This window comes from Cygnus atratus, chromosome 1 (genome assembly GCF_013377495.2).
Source record: "Cygnus atratus isolate AKBS03 ecotype Queensland, Australia chromosome 1, CAtr_DNAZoo_HiC_assembly, whole genome shotgun sequence".
NCBI lineage: Eukaryota > Metazoa > Chordata > Aves > Anseriformes > Anatidae > Cygnus > Cygnus atratus.
Genome location: NC_066362.1, coordinates 183,603,317 through 183,622,091, shown reverse-complemented (window position 1 = coordinate 183,622,091; position 18,775 = coordinate 183,603,317). Strand labels below are relative to the sequence as shown.

The 18,775-nt window shown below is 38.6% G+C and overlaps 1 protein-coding gene across 2 annotated transcripts in view; it reads right to left on the bottom strand.

Moving 5' to 3' along the window:
* Nucleotides 1-1,074: 1,074 nt before the first annotated feature.
* Nucleotides 1,075-18,775, bottom strand: part of CCDC169 (coiled-coil domain containing 169) — a 30,974-nt gene continuing 13,273 nt past the window's right edge. The window contains exons 5-8 of one of the 2 annotated variants that reach the window (XM_035542883.2): nucleotides 12,843-12,941; nucleotides 12,592-12,645; nucleotides 8,369-8,445; nucleotides 1,075-4,315 (exon numbers count right to left, since the gene is read on the bottom strand). In XM_035542883.2, coding sequence (XP_035398776.2) covers nucleotides 4,213-4,315; nucleotides 8,369-8,445; nucleotides 12,592-12,645; nucleotides 12,843-12,941 — 333 coding nt within the window. In that variant the 3' untranslated portion in view covers nucleotides 1,075-4,212. The remainder of the gene's footprint in view (nucleotides 4,316-8,368; nucleotides 8,446-12,591; nucleotides 12,646-12,842; nucleotides 12,942-18,775) is intronic. The other variant, XM_050708109.1, reaches the window with a different exon arrangement.

Sequence of the window (18,775 nt, the reverse complement as noted above, 5' to 3'; positions counted from 1 at the left end):
GATAAGTGCTGTGGAAGCCACCTGTGTGACAGGCAGCCCCAGAATGGATTCAGAGGTTAAAACCATTCCAACAGTTCAGCTGTTGTTGGTTTCTGCCCTCTCAGGGCATCCTGGTGAGTCCCTGTGCGGAGTAACACATCAGCATGCACACAGAACCACAGGGAAAGCCTGCTCCCATCTGCATGCTGCTCCTGCAGAAATGAAATACCCATTCAGGCTCTAGTTGGTTCCCAGTCAGTAGCTCAGGGGACAGATGAGATGAGTGCAGTCCTGGAGAACTGTGTTCCACGCTGTAGCCTATAAGGAAGCACATGCAATGTTTGTATCTTTGGAAGAGAGGGTTAAAATCATCCACCAAGTTAAACAACATACTGCCACCTTGGAAAAGCCTCATTATATCGCCTAGAGATGTCTGCCATTAGTGTGACGCCTCCATGTAAAGAGATAAATCTGTTGCAATTAGATGTGATTTTCATCCATGCAGTTTACTTCTGCTTCCAACCAGTTATTTCAAATTACTGTTTGTGTTTGACACCAGGCTGGCAGCAACAGCAGAAGCTCAACAGCACACGGACTCATTTATTTATTGTTTGCTGTGTCCGTATCACATTTCTAAAGATGCCCGTGCAGCATCTTCCACTACTGGAAACGAATTGAGAGTAAAGTATGCATCTCACCTTTGCCAGTGGAAATGGAGTATCATAGCAATCAGGGAAGCTGTGAACTGTGCCACCTAGTCAGTTATTTACACGGGGAACCCATTAAACAAAGCATTTAAGCAATGAAATATCTCTTTTATTGTGTTAATAATATCTGGAATATGAGGAAACTCATCGCCCAAGTTCTCTGGAGTCTATGGTTCTGCTGTCTAATTACTTAATAATTAGCCACACATTCAATGTCTATCCAGTAAATAATTTTATTCTGCCATAGAGGAATACAGTGTTGCTATATTGATTTATTAAAAAGAAAAATCATGACACAATACCCTCTACATCACGAGAATTAAAAAAAAAAAAACAGTAGTGGTAGTTTGGAAAATCATGTTTGCTTAGCAGAGTTTTATTTTTTTAATTCATATTTTCCAGCAACAATAGGATTAAGTACTTTAAATGCCATAGTTACCTCAATGTCATGACTTGTCTGAAATTGGTGGAGTTACATGAGTAACCGTGTAATGGAAGTGTGTTCTCAAGTCCCAAGAGTTAGGAGATCAAATTTCCTGGTCCATTGATTATGGACACTCACACTACAACCAATCCATCTGAAATCCCAATTACATTCTGTACCGCAGGAAGAAGTTTGGCCAGATTCAAACCTTCAGCTCTAATCCTGCCTTCCTCTGGCATTTAGTTCCATTCACTCACTGACCACAACTATCAGCAATTCAATTTCCTGTTTTTGTCTTCATCCACTGTTTAGAATAGGCTACACAGAAAAATTGTAGGAGATAAAATTTACCTTACAATGGCTTAACAAAACTGAAAAAGGTCACCCCGTCACGAAAACAGGGGAAAAACAGACCATGCTCTCATCTCTAGTTTAAATAAACCTAGCTCTTGATTCAGTCTTCTGGGCCTAAAATGAGAATAATAGTACATACCGTGTATCGAAGGATTAATGACTCTTAAATGCACTGAAACATTTCATAAAGATGTGTAAAGACATGTAAGTGTTCATTGCTGCAAATGTAAACACGAATCATTTCACAGTAGAGTATAACAGTGAGAAAAGTCCATGCAAGACAAATCCAGGAATTTCAAACACCTGTCCACCCCCAAAAAAACCGGACCCAACTCAAACCAAAAACCAACCAACCAACCTAACAACAAACAAACAAAAAAACTAACAAAGTTTTATTTAGGTCCAAAGAAATAACACCAAAGAAATTATTGGTTTTCACCAAAGTTCTTGTATTTATTTTGAAACCATAATTCATAGTTTTCTTTTGAAACCAAGAACTACCTTTTTGCTGTTGCAAAGAAACTCGACTCAACAAACTTAGTCATCAGCATGCGCTTATTTTCAGAAAGACATGAGGAGAATGAAATGCCAATTTAAACAGTATTAGTAGAGAACTATAACCGCTTTGCAAAGCAAATGCTACAGCTGGACATGTAATTAGAATGGTGAAACACATGTTTCAGGGCTTAATTATCATACTGCTGAGTTTCAAATCCTGAGCTTGATCCTGGCAAGCTGAAACAGGGACTAAGAGAGACACAGTCTGCTCCTCTCCTCAGGTCATTACTGCACCAACTGTACCAGTAAAAGTCTCTTTTTAAGCTTCAAAACTGTTACCTTAGTAAGGACTACCAATGAGGGAAGTGATCAAGTCTCCTGCTTTGAACAGATGCTGTTCTGCCATGCTTGCACAAAGTTTTCAGTCCTTTTGAGGTGTTACAGGGCCTGAAGTTGAATACATTGACTAACATTTGATTCAGAGGGAGCAGTAATAAATGTTTGCTGCATGAATCCAAGCACTGGATATTCTTCACTACTGCAGATGTCCCTTGTCTTTTGTGCCGACACAACTATTATGGTGATTTTTTTCCGTCTCCTTCTCCGCAAGGACAAATGCCAGCACAATCAGAATTTGGAAACTTTCCATGTAAAAAACAGGAACAGAAGAGTGCTACCCTAATCAGCTGTGCTATGCCGACCAGCCTGCTAAAGAAAGAATGATACCAGGTGCATCATAGTAACATTAGAAATATCTGTAATACATCCCACCCTGTGTAAGAGAATACATGAGGTTTGCATACTGAATATGCTGCACAATACTGCAGGTCTTCTCTCTCTGCGTTTTAGAATGACATCATTGATCTTTTTGTAAGAGTTTAATTACAGCCTCACTTTAATGCTGCCAGTAATAAGGAACTATTTGTACTGCTCTTAAAGAGGCAAAAAGCCTTACTAGGTATTGCAAAGCGCTAGGGATGCTCTTAAAATAATAAAGGGCAGTCAATCAATCACATTTGCTCTGCCAAGAGCTTTTAAGATGTAACCCAGAGGCTTGGAACTTCATTATCAAAACATTTTTTTTTCTGTTGCCACTTAAAAAAATTCTGTCAAAGTTTAATGACTAAAATGTTGTAGGTAATGAAACTGCAACAATACTTGCATGCTTAACAATGAAAATTCAATGTAGTCCTACTGTTCATTGAAGAGATCAACTTTAAAGACTGGCAATATTATGGACCCTAAAAATACATGGATCAGTGCCACTGAAGAATACATAGAGATTTTGATGGAACCCAGGCTGTGGATACAAAAATTAATCTGAGAATTCAAATTCCCATTTAGCAGCATAGCATATCAGGAAACATAAAATGTATGTAGTGTTTAAAAGGAACAGCCCTCCACAAGATAGGCTCTAAAGAATCCTTAATAAAAAAATGTTCATTTTTTCTTTCATTTCTCCCCATAACTAGTGCCTAAAGATCTGGATATGGAGGCATGCTTCTAAACCATGCAAAGGAAAGGTAGTGGTAAACATGGGATCTATGGCATGGCAGCTTTTTAAAAAGTTAAATTTGGAGGTGTTTCATCTCTCTGTTGGAGCAGTAAAGTTCATGGAACAAAAAACAATTTGATATTGTAAAAGAACTCTACTGTACGGTGTCATGTAAGAAATCAGACTGGATAATAAACTTTGGTCTTTTTAAAAGCCAAATGAAAGGTGTGTTCAGCTGTACCAATACCAAGCTACTTGAGAGGCTGTCTGTGCTGCTACATCAAGGGGGGATGCCCTTGGATGGAATTTTCTCTGTGATTCACTATTTGGGTAGAGAGATTACATTTCAGATTAAATCACTGCCTTTTTTTTTTCTTCTTGGTTGAGAGGTCAAAAATGTTAAAGGCTTATTTATTTTCAAGTTATTGTGCAGTCAGAGTTCAAGGATCTACATTGGATATAAACAAATGAAATGTCCTCCAAGGCTCCCAATTCCCTGATGCCCAGAATCACTGATGAGAACCAGAATGGAAAAGGTCAGAGCTCACCAGAACAAGGATGGTAACTAGAAGAACAATTCCATCAGGCAAAGAGGAACACTTACACTAAGGCTGCCAAGAAGATGTGCTGGTCTGGGCTCGGTATAATGCGGCACAAATACATTCATTTTGAATTTAGAAATTTTCAGTAAAAAAAAAAAGAAAAGAAAAAGAAGAAGAAGAAACGTGATTGGAATTCTTTGCATGTATATTAAATCAGTGATTTAGTTTTGGAAGCTGCTTCACTCCTACAGTCCTTTTAATCAGTCCTTTTTGGGGATTAAACATCTTCAGGTTTCGTGGAATGCTGCATCTCCCTCTGAAATAAAATGGGTGAAGTTAGCTATCAAATGTCACACTTGCTGTAAGCTTTACTGCTAGAAATTTGCATGCTTATTATATTAGCATAACTGATTATTATGGTGAATTAATAACCCTGAGAGGGGAAAAAAACAAGCATATTTCTAGGTTTGAGGGCTAGCAGAGCATTTAATTATTCTGCATTCTAAACCAATCCTCATCTCATGATTCCTGACTACTTCCTGTTATCCGAATGATGGCATTGTAAGAACACGAACAGAATACTAAACATTTGCACAAAGACAAAGCTAGCTGGCTAAGGAGCCATTTTCATCAGTTACACAATCCCCATCAAGAAATGGAAAACCCCTCCGTGTAGATGCAGTCACAGTTCTCCGCAGGTGTTTCAGCCTGTGGGCCATTCTCTCGAGCCCACGATCATACAGGTGAACTGCTGGTAGCAAACTTCTGAAGCAGTGCTCATCAGAGACACATATGCCACCTATGTGAAACCTACCAGAGATGTTCTCATCTTGATCTAAGAGAATTCAGTGGGAATGTAAGCACATCTCCAGGGGGGAAATGGCGATTCCACAAACTGGAAGGCTCGTTCTCATGACCGAGCAGCATGCATCTCTAGGCTTACACAAAGCATCTTTGTTTCTCTCCCTGCTCATCACTGAAGCAGACACACAGTGAGTACTTCGTATACTCCGATGGCAATATACAGGGATTCAGTGTCTCTCTCAAGTAATAGGCATTCGGAAGGAAAACACATCATGCCACCAGGTCTTTATATTCATGATGATAGCCACAGAAATGTTTTGTTATGTGGTAGAAATTGTGATGACACGAACTGTGCAAGTTTCAAATTTCTGGGCAAACAGCCAACTAAGATGTCCCTAAGGCTCCCTAGTTTTCTTGAGACCGACGCTTCTTTTGTTCCAGCTCTTACAAGCAGCCATGGTCTTGAAGGGAGAGCTGGCCCCATAGAGATACGGAGCTGCAAGATTCAGAGCTTGGCAGACCAGAACCCAAGGCTCCGGTTTGCTCAATAATCAAGTGATGATTCAGACTTGGACCAATTGATTACGCAAAGTCAAAAAAAAAAAAAAAAAACCACTGCAGAGCTGTACCAAGCATACGTCTGTGTGGAATTCTGCATGCAGCAAAACCTCTTTCTGCTGAGAACCAGCTGGACTTATGCCAGCTGCAAGCCAGAAGCCAGGCAGTTGCAGCCAGGGCAGTGCTGGAACTCAGCTAAAGGCCCTGCAATATGCCTTAGTGTAGCAGTACAGGCTCAGGATGACATTAAATTGGCTGCTCAGACTACATCAGACACATAAGTCATCAAGACATCCGTGTTTTTTTTCCCAGTTGCCATCTCATCTATTTTTTTGGTGTACTGTGCAATACCATAAAAAATGACCTCTGTCAAGCTTGCCTTCTGTATTTGGATGGCCAGGGGACAGAATTCATCAACAATTAGTGTTCACAATTAACTTGAAAAAATATTACAGTGTTGTTTTAATATATGGATTGGGTTTTCCGTATCTATACCTAGAGTTAAAACAAACATTAAACATTGTTTCTTAGTATGGTTTGAAATCCAATGAAAGCAGGTGTTTTCTGAAAGGCTAACAGAAGAGCTCTGGACAGAAAAAAAAATCAAATTATTCTCAAGAACAGTTTATTTTCAATCACACCTATTTTCTCTTATTTGCATGAAGTTATTTCTCATTAATGTCAGCTTGAATGAACGACCTTCAGGCAGTAAATCAAAACATAATTAAAAAAGAATAATATAACACTGACTGTAATAACATTGTGATGATCAAGGGGCATTTACCTGTATCTAGCGCTTAAAATACAAATGAGGCCAAATCCCCATTCTTGTATCTGTGTTGTATACTAAGACCAAAGCTTGAGGTGATAGTTCTAAGTCACTGGTCATAGAAGCCAATGTTCTGCGAACTAGATCCTTCACTACTAAGGACAACTTAAAAGATGAGTGTGTGTAAAGTATTTTGAAATTAAAATAAAAAAACCTCTGAGAGAAAGTGGATGGAAAATGGGTATTTGGTTACAATATGCATCCTGTGAGACCAGCAATCACCTTATTTTCTTTTGTTTGATATAAAGAAAATTAGAGAAACCCACTGTCATATAATTTCAGGGTAAGCAATGGTATACTAAAATAATTAAACCCCCAACATAATTACAGCTCAGTGGTAAGCCAAACTCAATATCTGGGTGATGATATTTAATCTCCCAACAAAGACAGTGAATTCTCCTAATTCTAATTTCCTGACCTCTTCCACATGGGCTATGTTAAACAGTGGTGGTTTAACACCAATGGCCATCTAAGCATCACAACCGCTCTCTCACTCCCTCTCCTCAGAAGAAAAGGGAGAGAAAATACAGTGGAAAAAGCTCACGGGTTGAGGTAAGGACAGGGAGATTGCTCACCAATTACTGTCATGGGCAAAATAGACTCAGCATAAGGGAGATTCATATAATTTATTGTCCGCGGGCTCCTCCACAGGCTGCAGTGTGGAGATCTGCTCCATGTGGGACCCGTGGGCTGCAGGGGGACAGCCTGCTCCACCAGGGGCCTCTCCACGGCCGCAGGGGAACTGCTGCTGCATGCCTGGGGCACCTCCTGCCCTCCTGCTGCAATCACCTTAGGGGCTGCAGGGCTGTTTCTCTCTACATTTTCCCACTGCTGTTGTGCAGAAGTTTTTTCTTTCTTAAGTATGTTCTCCCAGAGGTGCAAACAATGTCACTCCCTGGCTCTTCTCTGACCAGCGGCGGGTCCCTTTGGAGCCGGCTGGAGCTGGCTCTGATCTGACCTGGGGCAGCTGCTGGGCTCTGCTCACAGAGGCCACCCCTGCAGACTCCCGCCGCTACCAAAGCTTTGCCACGTAATCCCAATACATAAGCATCACTTGGTCCAGAAGCAACATGCTGGCTATACATGGGGAACCTCAGACCCACATAGTGCTTTTTCTGTATTGAGAAACTTCAGTTAGACACATTAATTCATATTGCACTATGTTAATTCATATTCTACTAAAATCCTCCTCTGGAGCATGAAAATCCACTGTTCCAATTTGAAATCCTGTTATTCTATGCTTCCAGACAATGAAAGGATAAAGCAGGTAAGCAAATACGCGTTCACAATTTCATGCTTATAATTTACTCATCACGTTTTTAGGTGCTCTCAGTATGTATTGTGGATGCTAGTATTAATGATATAGGTAAGTGGGTTCATGGAACAGTATTTGTTGTGAGATGCTAAATACATAGAAACCGTATTAGCTCAGGAAGTCTTCAAACAGAAAATGTTTGGGAGAGTTCCAAAAGCAAACATTTTATCTGCCTGCCCTGATTTTACACACTTTTGTAGGCATCTACTTATGGTGACTGGAGGCAGGATACTGGATTCAACACACTTCCGATGTGATTCCCTATATTCTTCATACTTTATATTCTTAATAGTTTCTGTTCAGTTAAAAAATAAATTTCCACTGATTTCAAGCATTCTCAGAAGCACTACAATCAGAAATTAATTTTATTTCTCTACAGCTCAGAACAGGTGGGCTCATCTCACATTTAAATTTCTAACCCATATAACTAAACAGAAATCTGTTGAACAATTAAACCTTTTTATGTTGCCAACTAAAATCACTCACATTATCATCCTAAAAAGCCTTACAGTCTCTACTGACTAAAAAGCACCAAGCTAGGCAATTATTTAATTGAATTACTCTTAATGGACTAAAGAGTACACTTGCTGTCCCCTGTCTTGCAGGTAATACGGAAAAAAAATTAGCCCTTTTTAATAGAGGTTGAAAGGGAAGAACATCAGAGAGATTGCTAGATTTCAAAAAGGCCACTTAAATATATGTATTTACAATCATGCAACATATTTAGTATTAAATAAAGCAGACTGAAAAGCAGTATCAAAAATGATGTTAAGATTATTATTTTATCATTAGAATTATGTTTAGTGATATTTAACGTGAACAGAGAACTGCACCAGAAAAAGAGGGAATATAAATAAATTTACCTCAGTATCTGGCTTTCTCCCTGGCCTGTCAGAGCATCTGTTTTTTGCCTTTCAACAATTTTAAGTGTAGATGAAGTCTGCAATAGCCAAAGTTTTACAAAACGAGTTAAATCCTAATCACAATCACAGTTAATACAGTCAAATATTTTCAAACTGACTTTGACCAATTCTAGTCTTACTGCCTCAAAGTACTTTAAGCACATATTAGACCAATGCCTTGTTGATTTTGGGGAACTGAGCACATGCCAAAATTCCTTGCCACACAAAAGTATCTGGATAATCAGAGACTATGTAATTTAAAATTAGCATACTTTTGGTCATACCGCCTTGAACTCCATATTCTCAATGAAGAAGCACTATGTTTCTAACATACTTTTCTGAATGGGATACAAAATGTACTAAATTATAGTGACTTAGTTGTCCTTTTGAATAATTGAAGTATTAATTAAGAACAGGTACTACTTGAAAAACAGCACAGCATGGAAATCTCTGCATACTCTGGAGGTCATGACAACATTACTGGACATGCTGAAAACAACAGTTGTTACCCTTGGAACTGCATTTAACAGAGTCTGAGCAGGATTAAATCAGTTGCTTCTGCTGCTCTGTAGCTTGTGGTGTTTCCTCCTCACCCAGCGCTTGCTGCTTTTCCAGCTGCCTTTACTAGAACTACCTCTCAGAGGTTCAGCTATGCCATGGTCGGAAAAACAGAAAATGCAGCAGGTGTAGGGCTTGTCTGGCTTCCATGTACACTTGGGTGTCTAGTATGAGTGAATGCAATTTTCTCAGCCTCTTTAAAACATGTCCACCAGGAACATGCAATAAATGCATGATAATCATGACATACCATGTGGCAGCTATACCAGGCCAGTGAAGACTTTTGAAAGCCCAGGACTAGATTTTGGAGCTACCTAAAGAAGATTCAAGGTCTGGATTATTTAAACATTACATTTTACGAGATATGTGAAAACATCCTGCAGTTATGAGAAAAAATATTAGCACTGAAAAGAAGCATGTCTCACTGATTATAGGACAATGGTTTCTGCTGTGCTTCCACCTATATAATGCATTAGGCAAGTATTCCTGACCCAGTCAGACCAAAGTCAGCAACTGAAGTAGAGTTTTTCCATACATAAAAAAGAATGCGATCTGCATAGATTTAACTTCTTGAAGGCAAGGTGTTGTGTTTTTTTTTCACTTCAGGAACTCTAGTAAAGATGACCTAGTATAATTTACCACCTTTCTGAGCAGTGATTCTGTGACAAGATCACCAGGTAAGAACTACGTGTTGACTGCCTTCACAGTTGTTCTTTTATTATTTCTATGAATATGGAGTGTCAGTGTATATGATTACTGTCCACAGCACTGTTTTTGCCAGAACAACTTACTCCACTCCTATCCCACTAAAATGAGCCCTAGCTGCACACAGAGCTTTCCAGCTGTACCTATCTATAATTATGATCTTTTTCCTCAAAGAAATCCCAATGACAAGTCAGACTGATCTATGATAGTAAAAGTTTGTGATAAAAATCTGGCCTGAGAGAATGGCCATTTAAAGATTTATAATGGTTCTTCTATGACTACTTCTCAAATTTCTGAATACCACCAGAAAGTGCTTTGGGATTTGTGGAGTACGAATCCCAAACCAACATTTTTTCAGTTTGGAACAAAACAAAAAAAGCAAACTAGAAAACACCACAAACCATCACTGCCTCTAGCACGAGTCCTAAAGTTGGTCTTCAACTTATTTTAAAAGTCTTCAATTTCTTCTTCTATTTTAAAAGTATTCTTATTTTAAAGTCTTCAACTTATTTTAAAAATATTGTTTAAAATTGACTATACACTTATGGATCCGGCCAACACAAACAACAAAAGCATTCAGACAATTCATTTATTTTGTAAAAAACGCAGACAAGCACACGATAATAAAAAGGTAAATAAGAAAAAGCATCTGGGAATTTGTATCCAGTAAAACTTGGTGTTTTTTTTTTTTTTATGTGAGCTATAGAAAAGCACAAAAATAATGAAATAATGAGGAAAAGAGGCCTAACAAGACATTATATTCATCCTCTGTAATCAGGAGTATCTGGAATATATTGTTGTCGCAGGTTATTATCCTACTAACTCAACTGCTGCCAACATTACAGCATACACTCTAGAACAGTGAGATTTTAACACAGCTGAATAATTTTGGGCTGAATGTAAATCTACTACTGCCTTTACTGATAGAATAAACTGTTAGTAGAATAACTGTTAATCTACATGCATGTGTAGATTTTAAAATGATATGAGCACAACAATCAAATCAAGGTCATAGCAGGGCAAGGTCAGAAAGGACCAGATGAGCCACTGATTCTTTTGCAACCAACAGTAGACCATGACTAGGCTGACTGCCCTGTTCACATTAACAGTGTAGAAGGTAGATGTCTAATCTAAACTGCTTACTAGGCTCTGCTTGCAGCTCAGGAATATAAACAGGTATGTTTCTGGGAAATTCATTTCATCTTGATCTTAAACAGGTGTGATGGTTTGCACCTTAAATATGCTTCTCTCTCCATGGATTACAGAGGATCTCACTATAACCACTTAAAACAATGTTTAACAGTCATAAACCTGAAGATAGGTAGATTAATCTGAAGATGATTATTTTCATGGACCTATTAGAATGAGTCCAGAGGAGGGCCATGAGGATAATCAGAGGGCTGAAGCACCTCCCCTGTGAAGAAAGGCTGAGGGAGCTGGGGTTGTTCAGCCTGGAGAAGAGAAGGCTCCAGGGAGACCTTATAGTGGCCTTCCAGTACCTAGAGGGGGCCTGCAGTAAAGCTGGGGAGGGACTCTTTGTCAGGGGGTAGCGGTAGGACAAGGGAGAGTGGCTTTAAATTAAAAGAGGGGAGGTTTAGATTAGGCATTAGGAAGAAGTTCTTTACTCAGAAGGTGGTGAGGCCCTGGAACAGGCTGCCCAAATAAGCTGTGGATGCCCCATCCCTGGAGGTGTTCAGGGCCAGGCTGGATGGGGCTTTGGGCAGCCTGGTCTGGTGGGAGGTGTCCCTGTCCATGGCAGGGGGGTTGGAGCTAGGTGGCTTTTAAGGTCCCTTCCAACCCAAACCATTCTGTGATTCTATGAATTGCCCCCACATGGTTCTGATATCATGGCATTGAGTACTGAAAATATAATACACTAGTCTCTAATGCCCTACTTAAGCAACATGCCAATGCATATACCTCACTTCAAACAGTGTTTTATACATGTTTAAGTGTTTTTCTGGACAGCCAAACATAGGCATTTATCCTGCTATTGCATATAGTAATGAAAATATCTTTTTATGCGCCACCTTCTTCCTTCAACAGTTCCCAGCTTCACTGTTAATATAAATATATTACAGTTATCAGTCTGGACTTCTTTGTTTAATGCTGGAAAAGTTAGCTCGAGAAATTCTTTCAGATTATCCAAAGCAGCAATGAACCACATAAGAGAATCACTTGCCCACTGTGCAAACACATGGAAACACTGCTAATTATAGCCTTTCACTCCAGTTAGCTATGACAGGGATTACATGACAGTCATTCTTGAGTATCACACTAAGATATTACTTCTACATTATTCAGGAATTAAGAGTTCTTTCACAACAAGAAGTACCAGAAATCTTTACGGGTTCCCTGCAGCTTGTAATATTGACTTTTATGTATTACATAATTTGCAGCAATAAAATTTAACTTCTGAGTTCATAAAAACAAGAAACCTTATCTGTTATCTCATAAATTTAATTGAAATATGTACTGTATTGTCATGCTGAGCTGGCTGGCTAGCTTGTCTTTAAAAGACAAAAAAGGAAACATGAAGATGAGGTGGGTGCCACTGCTCCTAATAATTTGGTTCTGTTCTTCAACTGAAACATTAAACAGGAGTCTTATGACTACAGGGTGGGCAAGCAAGTATCAGAGAATTGCTTCAGGTTTCTCAGTCAAGAGCACTTTGACTGTCCTTGGAAGCAATGAAACTATAATTGATACTAAAGCAAAAATGGATTTAAAAATAAAATAAACTGAGTAATCCATCAATCTTAGCTCTTAAACATTTTTAAAAAGCAACCTTTATAATGAATTTGGTAGATGAATGAAGTGATAACAGACTTTTAGCTCATGGCATTAACAGATGCTGTTGGTATATTAAGAGAGCATCAAGATTTTTAAAACTTACTGAGTCACACAGGTTTTTTGCTTACCTGTAAGATCTCTGAGAGGTACATGCGCCGCTCATCATTAGCTTTGTGATAAGCCTGTGTTTAAAATAAGCAAAACAGGCTACTGGTAAGCAAAATACTTAAAAAGCTGAATCATACAGGAAGAAACAAATACATCGCAGAGCTTTTTCCAGTGACATATTTTGGAGGAACTATTCTATTGTGTGTTCCACACACGTCTGTCAGGCAATGTAACAGCTTTTATAGACCAGACTCATACAGTGATTACAAACCTTAGCCTCTTGTTCCAGTCTAAGTTCATAATCTTTTAGCTGATTCTGAAGACTTTTCTTCTCTTCTTCTAGTTGTTTAAGAACCTCCTTCAAGGAACCCTGTTGTTATGGTAAATAAAACAAATATTTACATTCTGTGTAGAGACATCACCATCACAGCCCTTACTCTTCAGGCATTATGATGCTTGTCACTGTATTTGCTTCTTGTGCACTTTTTGTTTACAAGGTTCTGGCTGGCACACCACAGAGACAAAAGCAATTAACCATATGTTACAATTATCTTTTGTGAACTACACATTTTCAATGCCTTAAAATGATACAGATAACAGTTTACCACAATTGTGTGCCTTGTTAGGTAAGCACAGTCACTTTGTTGTGACCAGCTAGAACGGCTCCTTACTTCTAACCAAAATTCACTCTCATGGTTACTTTTTTAAAGGAGGAAGATTTCAGATCCCACCTGCACATCCATCTTCAAACTACTTGCCAAGGGAGCTGCTGGAATGGCTGAAGAAGCACAGGGAATGTCAGCAGTAACCCATAAGAACTTGGCTAGAAAGCAGTATTTTGGAGAGACACTGTTTGTTTCCCTCCAAAATGTGGAGTCATTTATCTTGTGTACAACTGGATTCTGCAAGAGTAACCATGGCAGAGCCCACTTTTGGTTACCAGCACCGGCCAGTTCTCTGTAGTGCAATCAGAACACACACCCAAGTGGGACCTCCTCCATTTCTACCACAGGAAACTGCCTCTTGTAATCCCTTTCATAAATTGATCCACTCCGTCCAGTAGATACATTCTTATTAGGAGGCTTGAATAGACTAATTTCTTAAATTTCTTGCCTTGGATTATTCAAGGTAAGCTCATACCTGTTTTTTATTGTATTGAAGTTATATTTAAGGTAACTGCTCTTCTTCTTGATGCTATATAGAGAAACCAGGAACGTCTTATTTCAACATTCATTTTACTAGGATAAATAAGATGAGCTTTTTAAAGTGGTCTCTCATGCAGCAGCCTGTCCTTTCATCTGATCATCACAGTAGCCCTTTGTACACCAGCTGGAGCCCACACTTACACTTGGAGAGCAGAATCATATTGGAGCATGCAGTACTCCAGAAGCCATCTCACTGCCTTAACAATGTCAGCAATGCTTCTTTGTCTGTATAGAGAAATGTTAACATTGTATTTTCCTTTTTCACAGCTGCATGGTGAGGGCTTACAGTCAACATGAGATCAAACAGAATAATACCTCTCTACACCCTCAGTAGAAGATTCCCCTCTGCAGCTGTGTCCAGGTGATCAGCTCTCAATTCATAACGGAATTTGTTTATTACTTCCTCAGTCCTTTGGTCTATACTATTAAATTTAAAACCCATTTGTAATAATATACTCTTCGATGTCACTCTTTTTCTAAACAACATCCAGATTCCTAATATATTACATAATTGGTATCAGGAGAAAACGTCATAATTTTTTTCTACATTGTATATCAAGGTCATGCATAGCATGCTGAGATTAGTCCTAAACGTGGTCCTGGAAGAACTCTGCTTGTATTCTCCCAGCGGCCGCTTATCCACTATTATGTTCTATCTGCCAGCTCCTTACTCCTTCAACAAATTGATTAATTATCATTGTCTCCAAACTAATCAGCCACTTCCCATGTGACACAGTATCTTTATCAGAGGTCACGGTGAACAGAATTACTGTGTTTATCCTGACAACAAATCTATTGTCTCATCACAAAAAGTTAACAGGTTTGCCTGGCATGAACCACTTTTAACAAATCCGTATTTCAGTTTTGTTTTGCCCCAATTACTCCTTTATCTTAAATGTAGAAAAAAAAAAGCTATTCTTTAATGCACACAATACTACCATCCACAGCTTTATTAAAACCACTTGCTATCAGATCTGTAATGTAGCCAGCCAGTTCTCTCAAAATCCTAAGGTAGAGATTACCCATTTCCCTCAATTTAAGCCTAACCAGCTCCTTGAGTTTTCCTTGGGATTTGGTTACTGCCATTTCCTCCACACACTTGCTGACATTAGCTAGCTCTTTCTTTGTCCTGCATTTTATCGTTCCTGCCCTTATTGAAAACTTAGGCAATATATACGTTTAAATTAAAACAAATACTTTAATGATGACTAGATCTGACAATTTTATGACTGACTTTTCTATAATGTTCTTCTAGATTCTCTAAATCTAAAATAGAATTCCCTCCTTTTTATCCAGCATTTTCTGATAAAATGTGCTATCACAACCACTGAGATCACTGCCTCATCACTATTACCAGTGCTTGGTTTTTAGTCTTTATTTATAAGCATCACATGTGATAAGAGTTTCTGGAAATAGTCATATAATAATATTATACCCAAATTCATATCCATCCAAATATTATATTCATATATATATTTGATGGCATGGACAGTATTCACTCTGAGGTGAGAATATCTACATTTGAGAGTCCGCATGTGAACTAAGCTCCTGCTAAGAGTCACAGTCAGTACAATCAGCGATGCTCAGAGTCATTCAGCTGAGCAGCTACAATTCAGCTGCCATTCGAGATGCCGTAGGGTGTCCAAGACATCTGTATGTGGCAGATATGACACACGGGTTGCAGGAGATGTGTATCCTTCTGAAGCAGCAGTGGGCAATTCTGTACTGAAATGCCTGCAAGTCTCTGCTTACACAACTATTCCATCAAAGATACCTACTGAGATGAATTGAGATACCTATCTCTATACTAAGCTGACTGTATCGACGAGACTTCCACTGCCTGTAGTAGGAACTGAAGATCTAGCTGAGAAGTAGACAACTACATATAGACAAGAAAATACAGGTGTCATAACATTTCAGTGATTCAATATGTATTTCAATATGTATTTCAATACTATTGGCAAATATTATTGTGATAAAAAATTGTTTTCCTATCCTTCCTCCAGATGATTTAATTCAAACAGATGATGAAGAAAAAATTTACAAACACGTAAAAGTCTCCCGTATCTGCAATGTACCACATGTACCTCTGTTTTGATCTTTCCTGCAAAGTGTGTATCTTTAATACTTGTTATCCCATCATCTTTCCATTATCAATATATTACTTTTCAGGCTCTACTTTTTTTCTACTTGTATGCCTAGGCCCCCTTTGTAAAAGAACGATCTGTTTCAGGATTTTATTTTATTTTTTATTTCTAACTGCAGCATCTTGTTAGCCAGAATAGCTGAACTCTTTTACTTTCTGTACTGACTACCTGACCATTGTCTTAGCAGACTCAGTTATTCTTCTCACTGACATAAAACTTTGCAATGCCTTTATTTACCGAATATTCATTTCCCATGTATAAAACATGTAAAGGAAAATAATATGAATCTCTCCAAATATTCTTATCTCCTTTTTCTTATAATTCTTCCCTACTCATCATGCAAATGCCATAAGGCTGGTATCGGTGAATAGACTGTTTCTTAGAAAGTTGTTTATAAATGTTTGCTAATGGTTAAAAAATAATCCCAAACCCAGTCTTAAGCCATCTGTTGACCTTTATTTTATTGTTACAACTGTGCCCTCCATCTCTCGGTCAGCACCTTGGTCTTTTGGGCATCCATTCAGCCTGGCAGTCTTCTTTGGCTTGTTTCATAGTGAACTTGAAAATGTCCTTTGCCATTACGCAAAAGATTATGTCATTCTTATAAGAGCATTTTCACCTCAGGTCCATAGCTTATATCCTTGATTCTGGACACCATCAAACCGTTCTGTTTTCTACATCAGTAAAGTTCTTTCTTACCAATAGTTTCTAACAGATGGCCACCAAACATACACATCTGCCTGTTCAAAATCTCCAGTCTTCTCCTTTCTAGTATGTGCAGATCATTCCATCTTTTCTTCTCTTTCATAATTTTCTGTACATCACATTACTTACTTATTCATTTCCAAATTTTATTTTTCAAAAAACCATTTCTGGCTGTTACTGAGATTTCCCTATGAATAATTTTCATTAAAGTCAAGATTTTGCAGGAGCATGGCAAAAGACACGGTGCATTAAAACATGTTGCCAAGAGAGAATAACCCCTCCCACTGTTCAAAAAAAGAGAGATACAGAAGAGCTGAATCTTTCAAGAATGTTTCACACATGACTGAACTGTTACTAACTTTAATCTGTTACAACAGACACACTGGAGAACTGAAAAGAATTGAGTTTTTCTTTCTTTTTTTTTTTTTTTCCTAATTAACACAGAAGTATCTTGGATGCAGATGAAACCTTTGTCCTAACACAGAAGGCTCCTATATTGAATAGTTAATGTTGGCCAACTCAAGGACAGAAAGAAAGCTGCAGACTGAAGAGAAGATTTGGCTAAATTCCACTAGGGTCATGTGCTTTTTCATTACATCAGTGTCTGTGCAGAATTTAAAAAAAAAAAAAGACCAATAGCAAAGGCCTCAGCACGGTCAAGCTGGGAAAACTGGTCTTACTGACTTGATTACACATTAACGATTACAACCACATGAGAATATATATTTTGTACAACATTTTTTGTATCCCCATAGTAAACTGAAACACAGTAAACACAGAAGTTTATGCTGTTCTCAAGATTTCTGCTATGTAAATCCACACCCCACTACTTATTTCCTCACAAGACTGTCCATCAGTGCTCTGTAAGACAGCAAGCGTGGTGTTGCAGCTGTGAGTCACAACAGAGCAATTGGGTATCTCCTCAGTGACAGTATCAGTCTAACTTCTTTGAGTTCTTTCACCTCAAGAGCAGACTACTTTTAGATCTTTTTTTCATTTAACCTTTTCAAAAGTGCTCTCTATTTTTTGCTGCCAATGCAGCTGGTCCGGTGCAGATGCCTGGGCACTCATTCAGCTCTGGAGCAAGGATGAGATCCAACTGCAAGCAAACTGTGTACTACACCACTGCTTTTGATGAGCAAGCAGACAGAAATAAGTTGATGATGTGACTATGGTATACAGTTATCATCTCTACAGAATCTGTGTGCCTCCAGAAAAATAGGAAAGTGAAATAGCTCCCAATTTATAGACTGGGAAGTGAAACCCCAAACCAAAAAGGGACCAGTATCTAAATTACACTTCAGGCAGAAATTAACATCCTGAAGCAGTCTATACAATGTCTTACATTCACATCTGGTTTTGTCATAAAACTTAGGTCAGCATCTCAACTGCTGCTACTGTAACTTCCCATAAGAACAACCTTAATCAAGGTGCTTAGTTTGCTGCTGAAAGTCTTTACAGAGTCTCAAAGCAAAGCTTTCTGGTGGTCCTGGTTGTACCCCACCAGGGCACAACCTGATAAGCATGCTCTATCTATATTACATGAGGAATGATTCCTCTTCTGCCTAACAGCCTAAAAGGTTAACTCCCAATAAAATTAGAAGGCTTACATTTTAGTCCTCTGCCACCCTAAGAGCTTTAATTCACAGCACCTCACATCCTGAGAGTGCCTTTGCCATCATTCTTACTAATGTTGAGATAATTGTTGAAGCCAAGCTGCTCACCAGTCAGGAAAACAAAATTTACAGGGACAGAGAAGGAACAAGTGAAAATGGATGCAAGGCCATGCATACTGCTGGAAAGGAGACAGGATTTCAAACACAATTCTTCTGCATTTCTTACCACCTTTCCAATAGTCTTTCATCTATTATGCACTCTGTTGTGAATCCCAATCTATCTGCCCTTCTCCCAGTTAATACCGAGGAAACTCAGGTTGCTAACTCAGCCTTCTAATTTTTGTTCCTGGGTCCAGGCATCTAACAGACACTGCAGAGCTCAGTTACAGCAATACTCAAGTTCTTACATGAATCTAGCCAGATAGATGTTCCTACTCAACTAATAAAACTCTACAAGTCCCCAAACATTATGGAAGGCAATTTCAAAAACAGACATGAGAAAATTTTCCGTGGTACAATTTCAGACAGGTC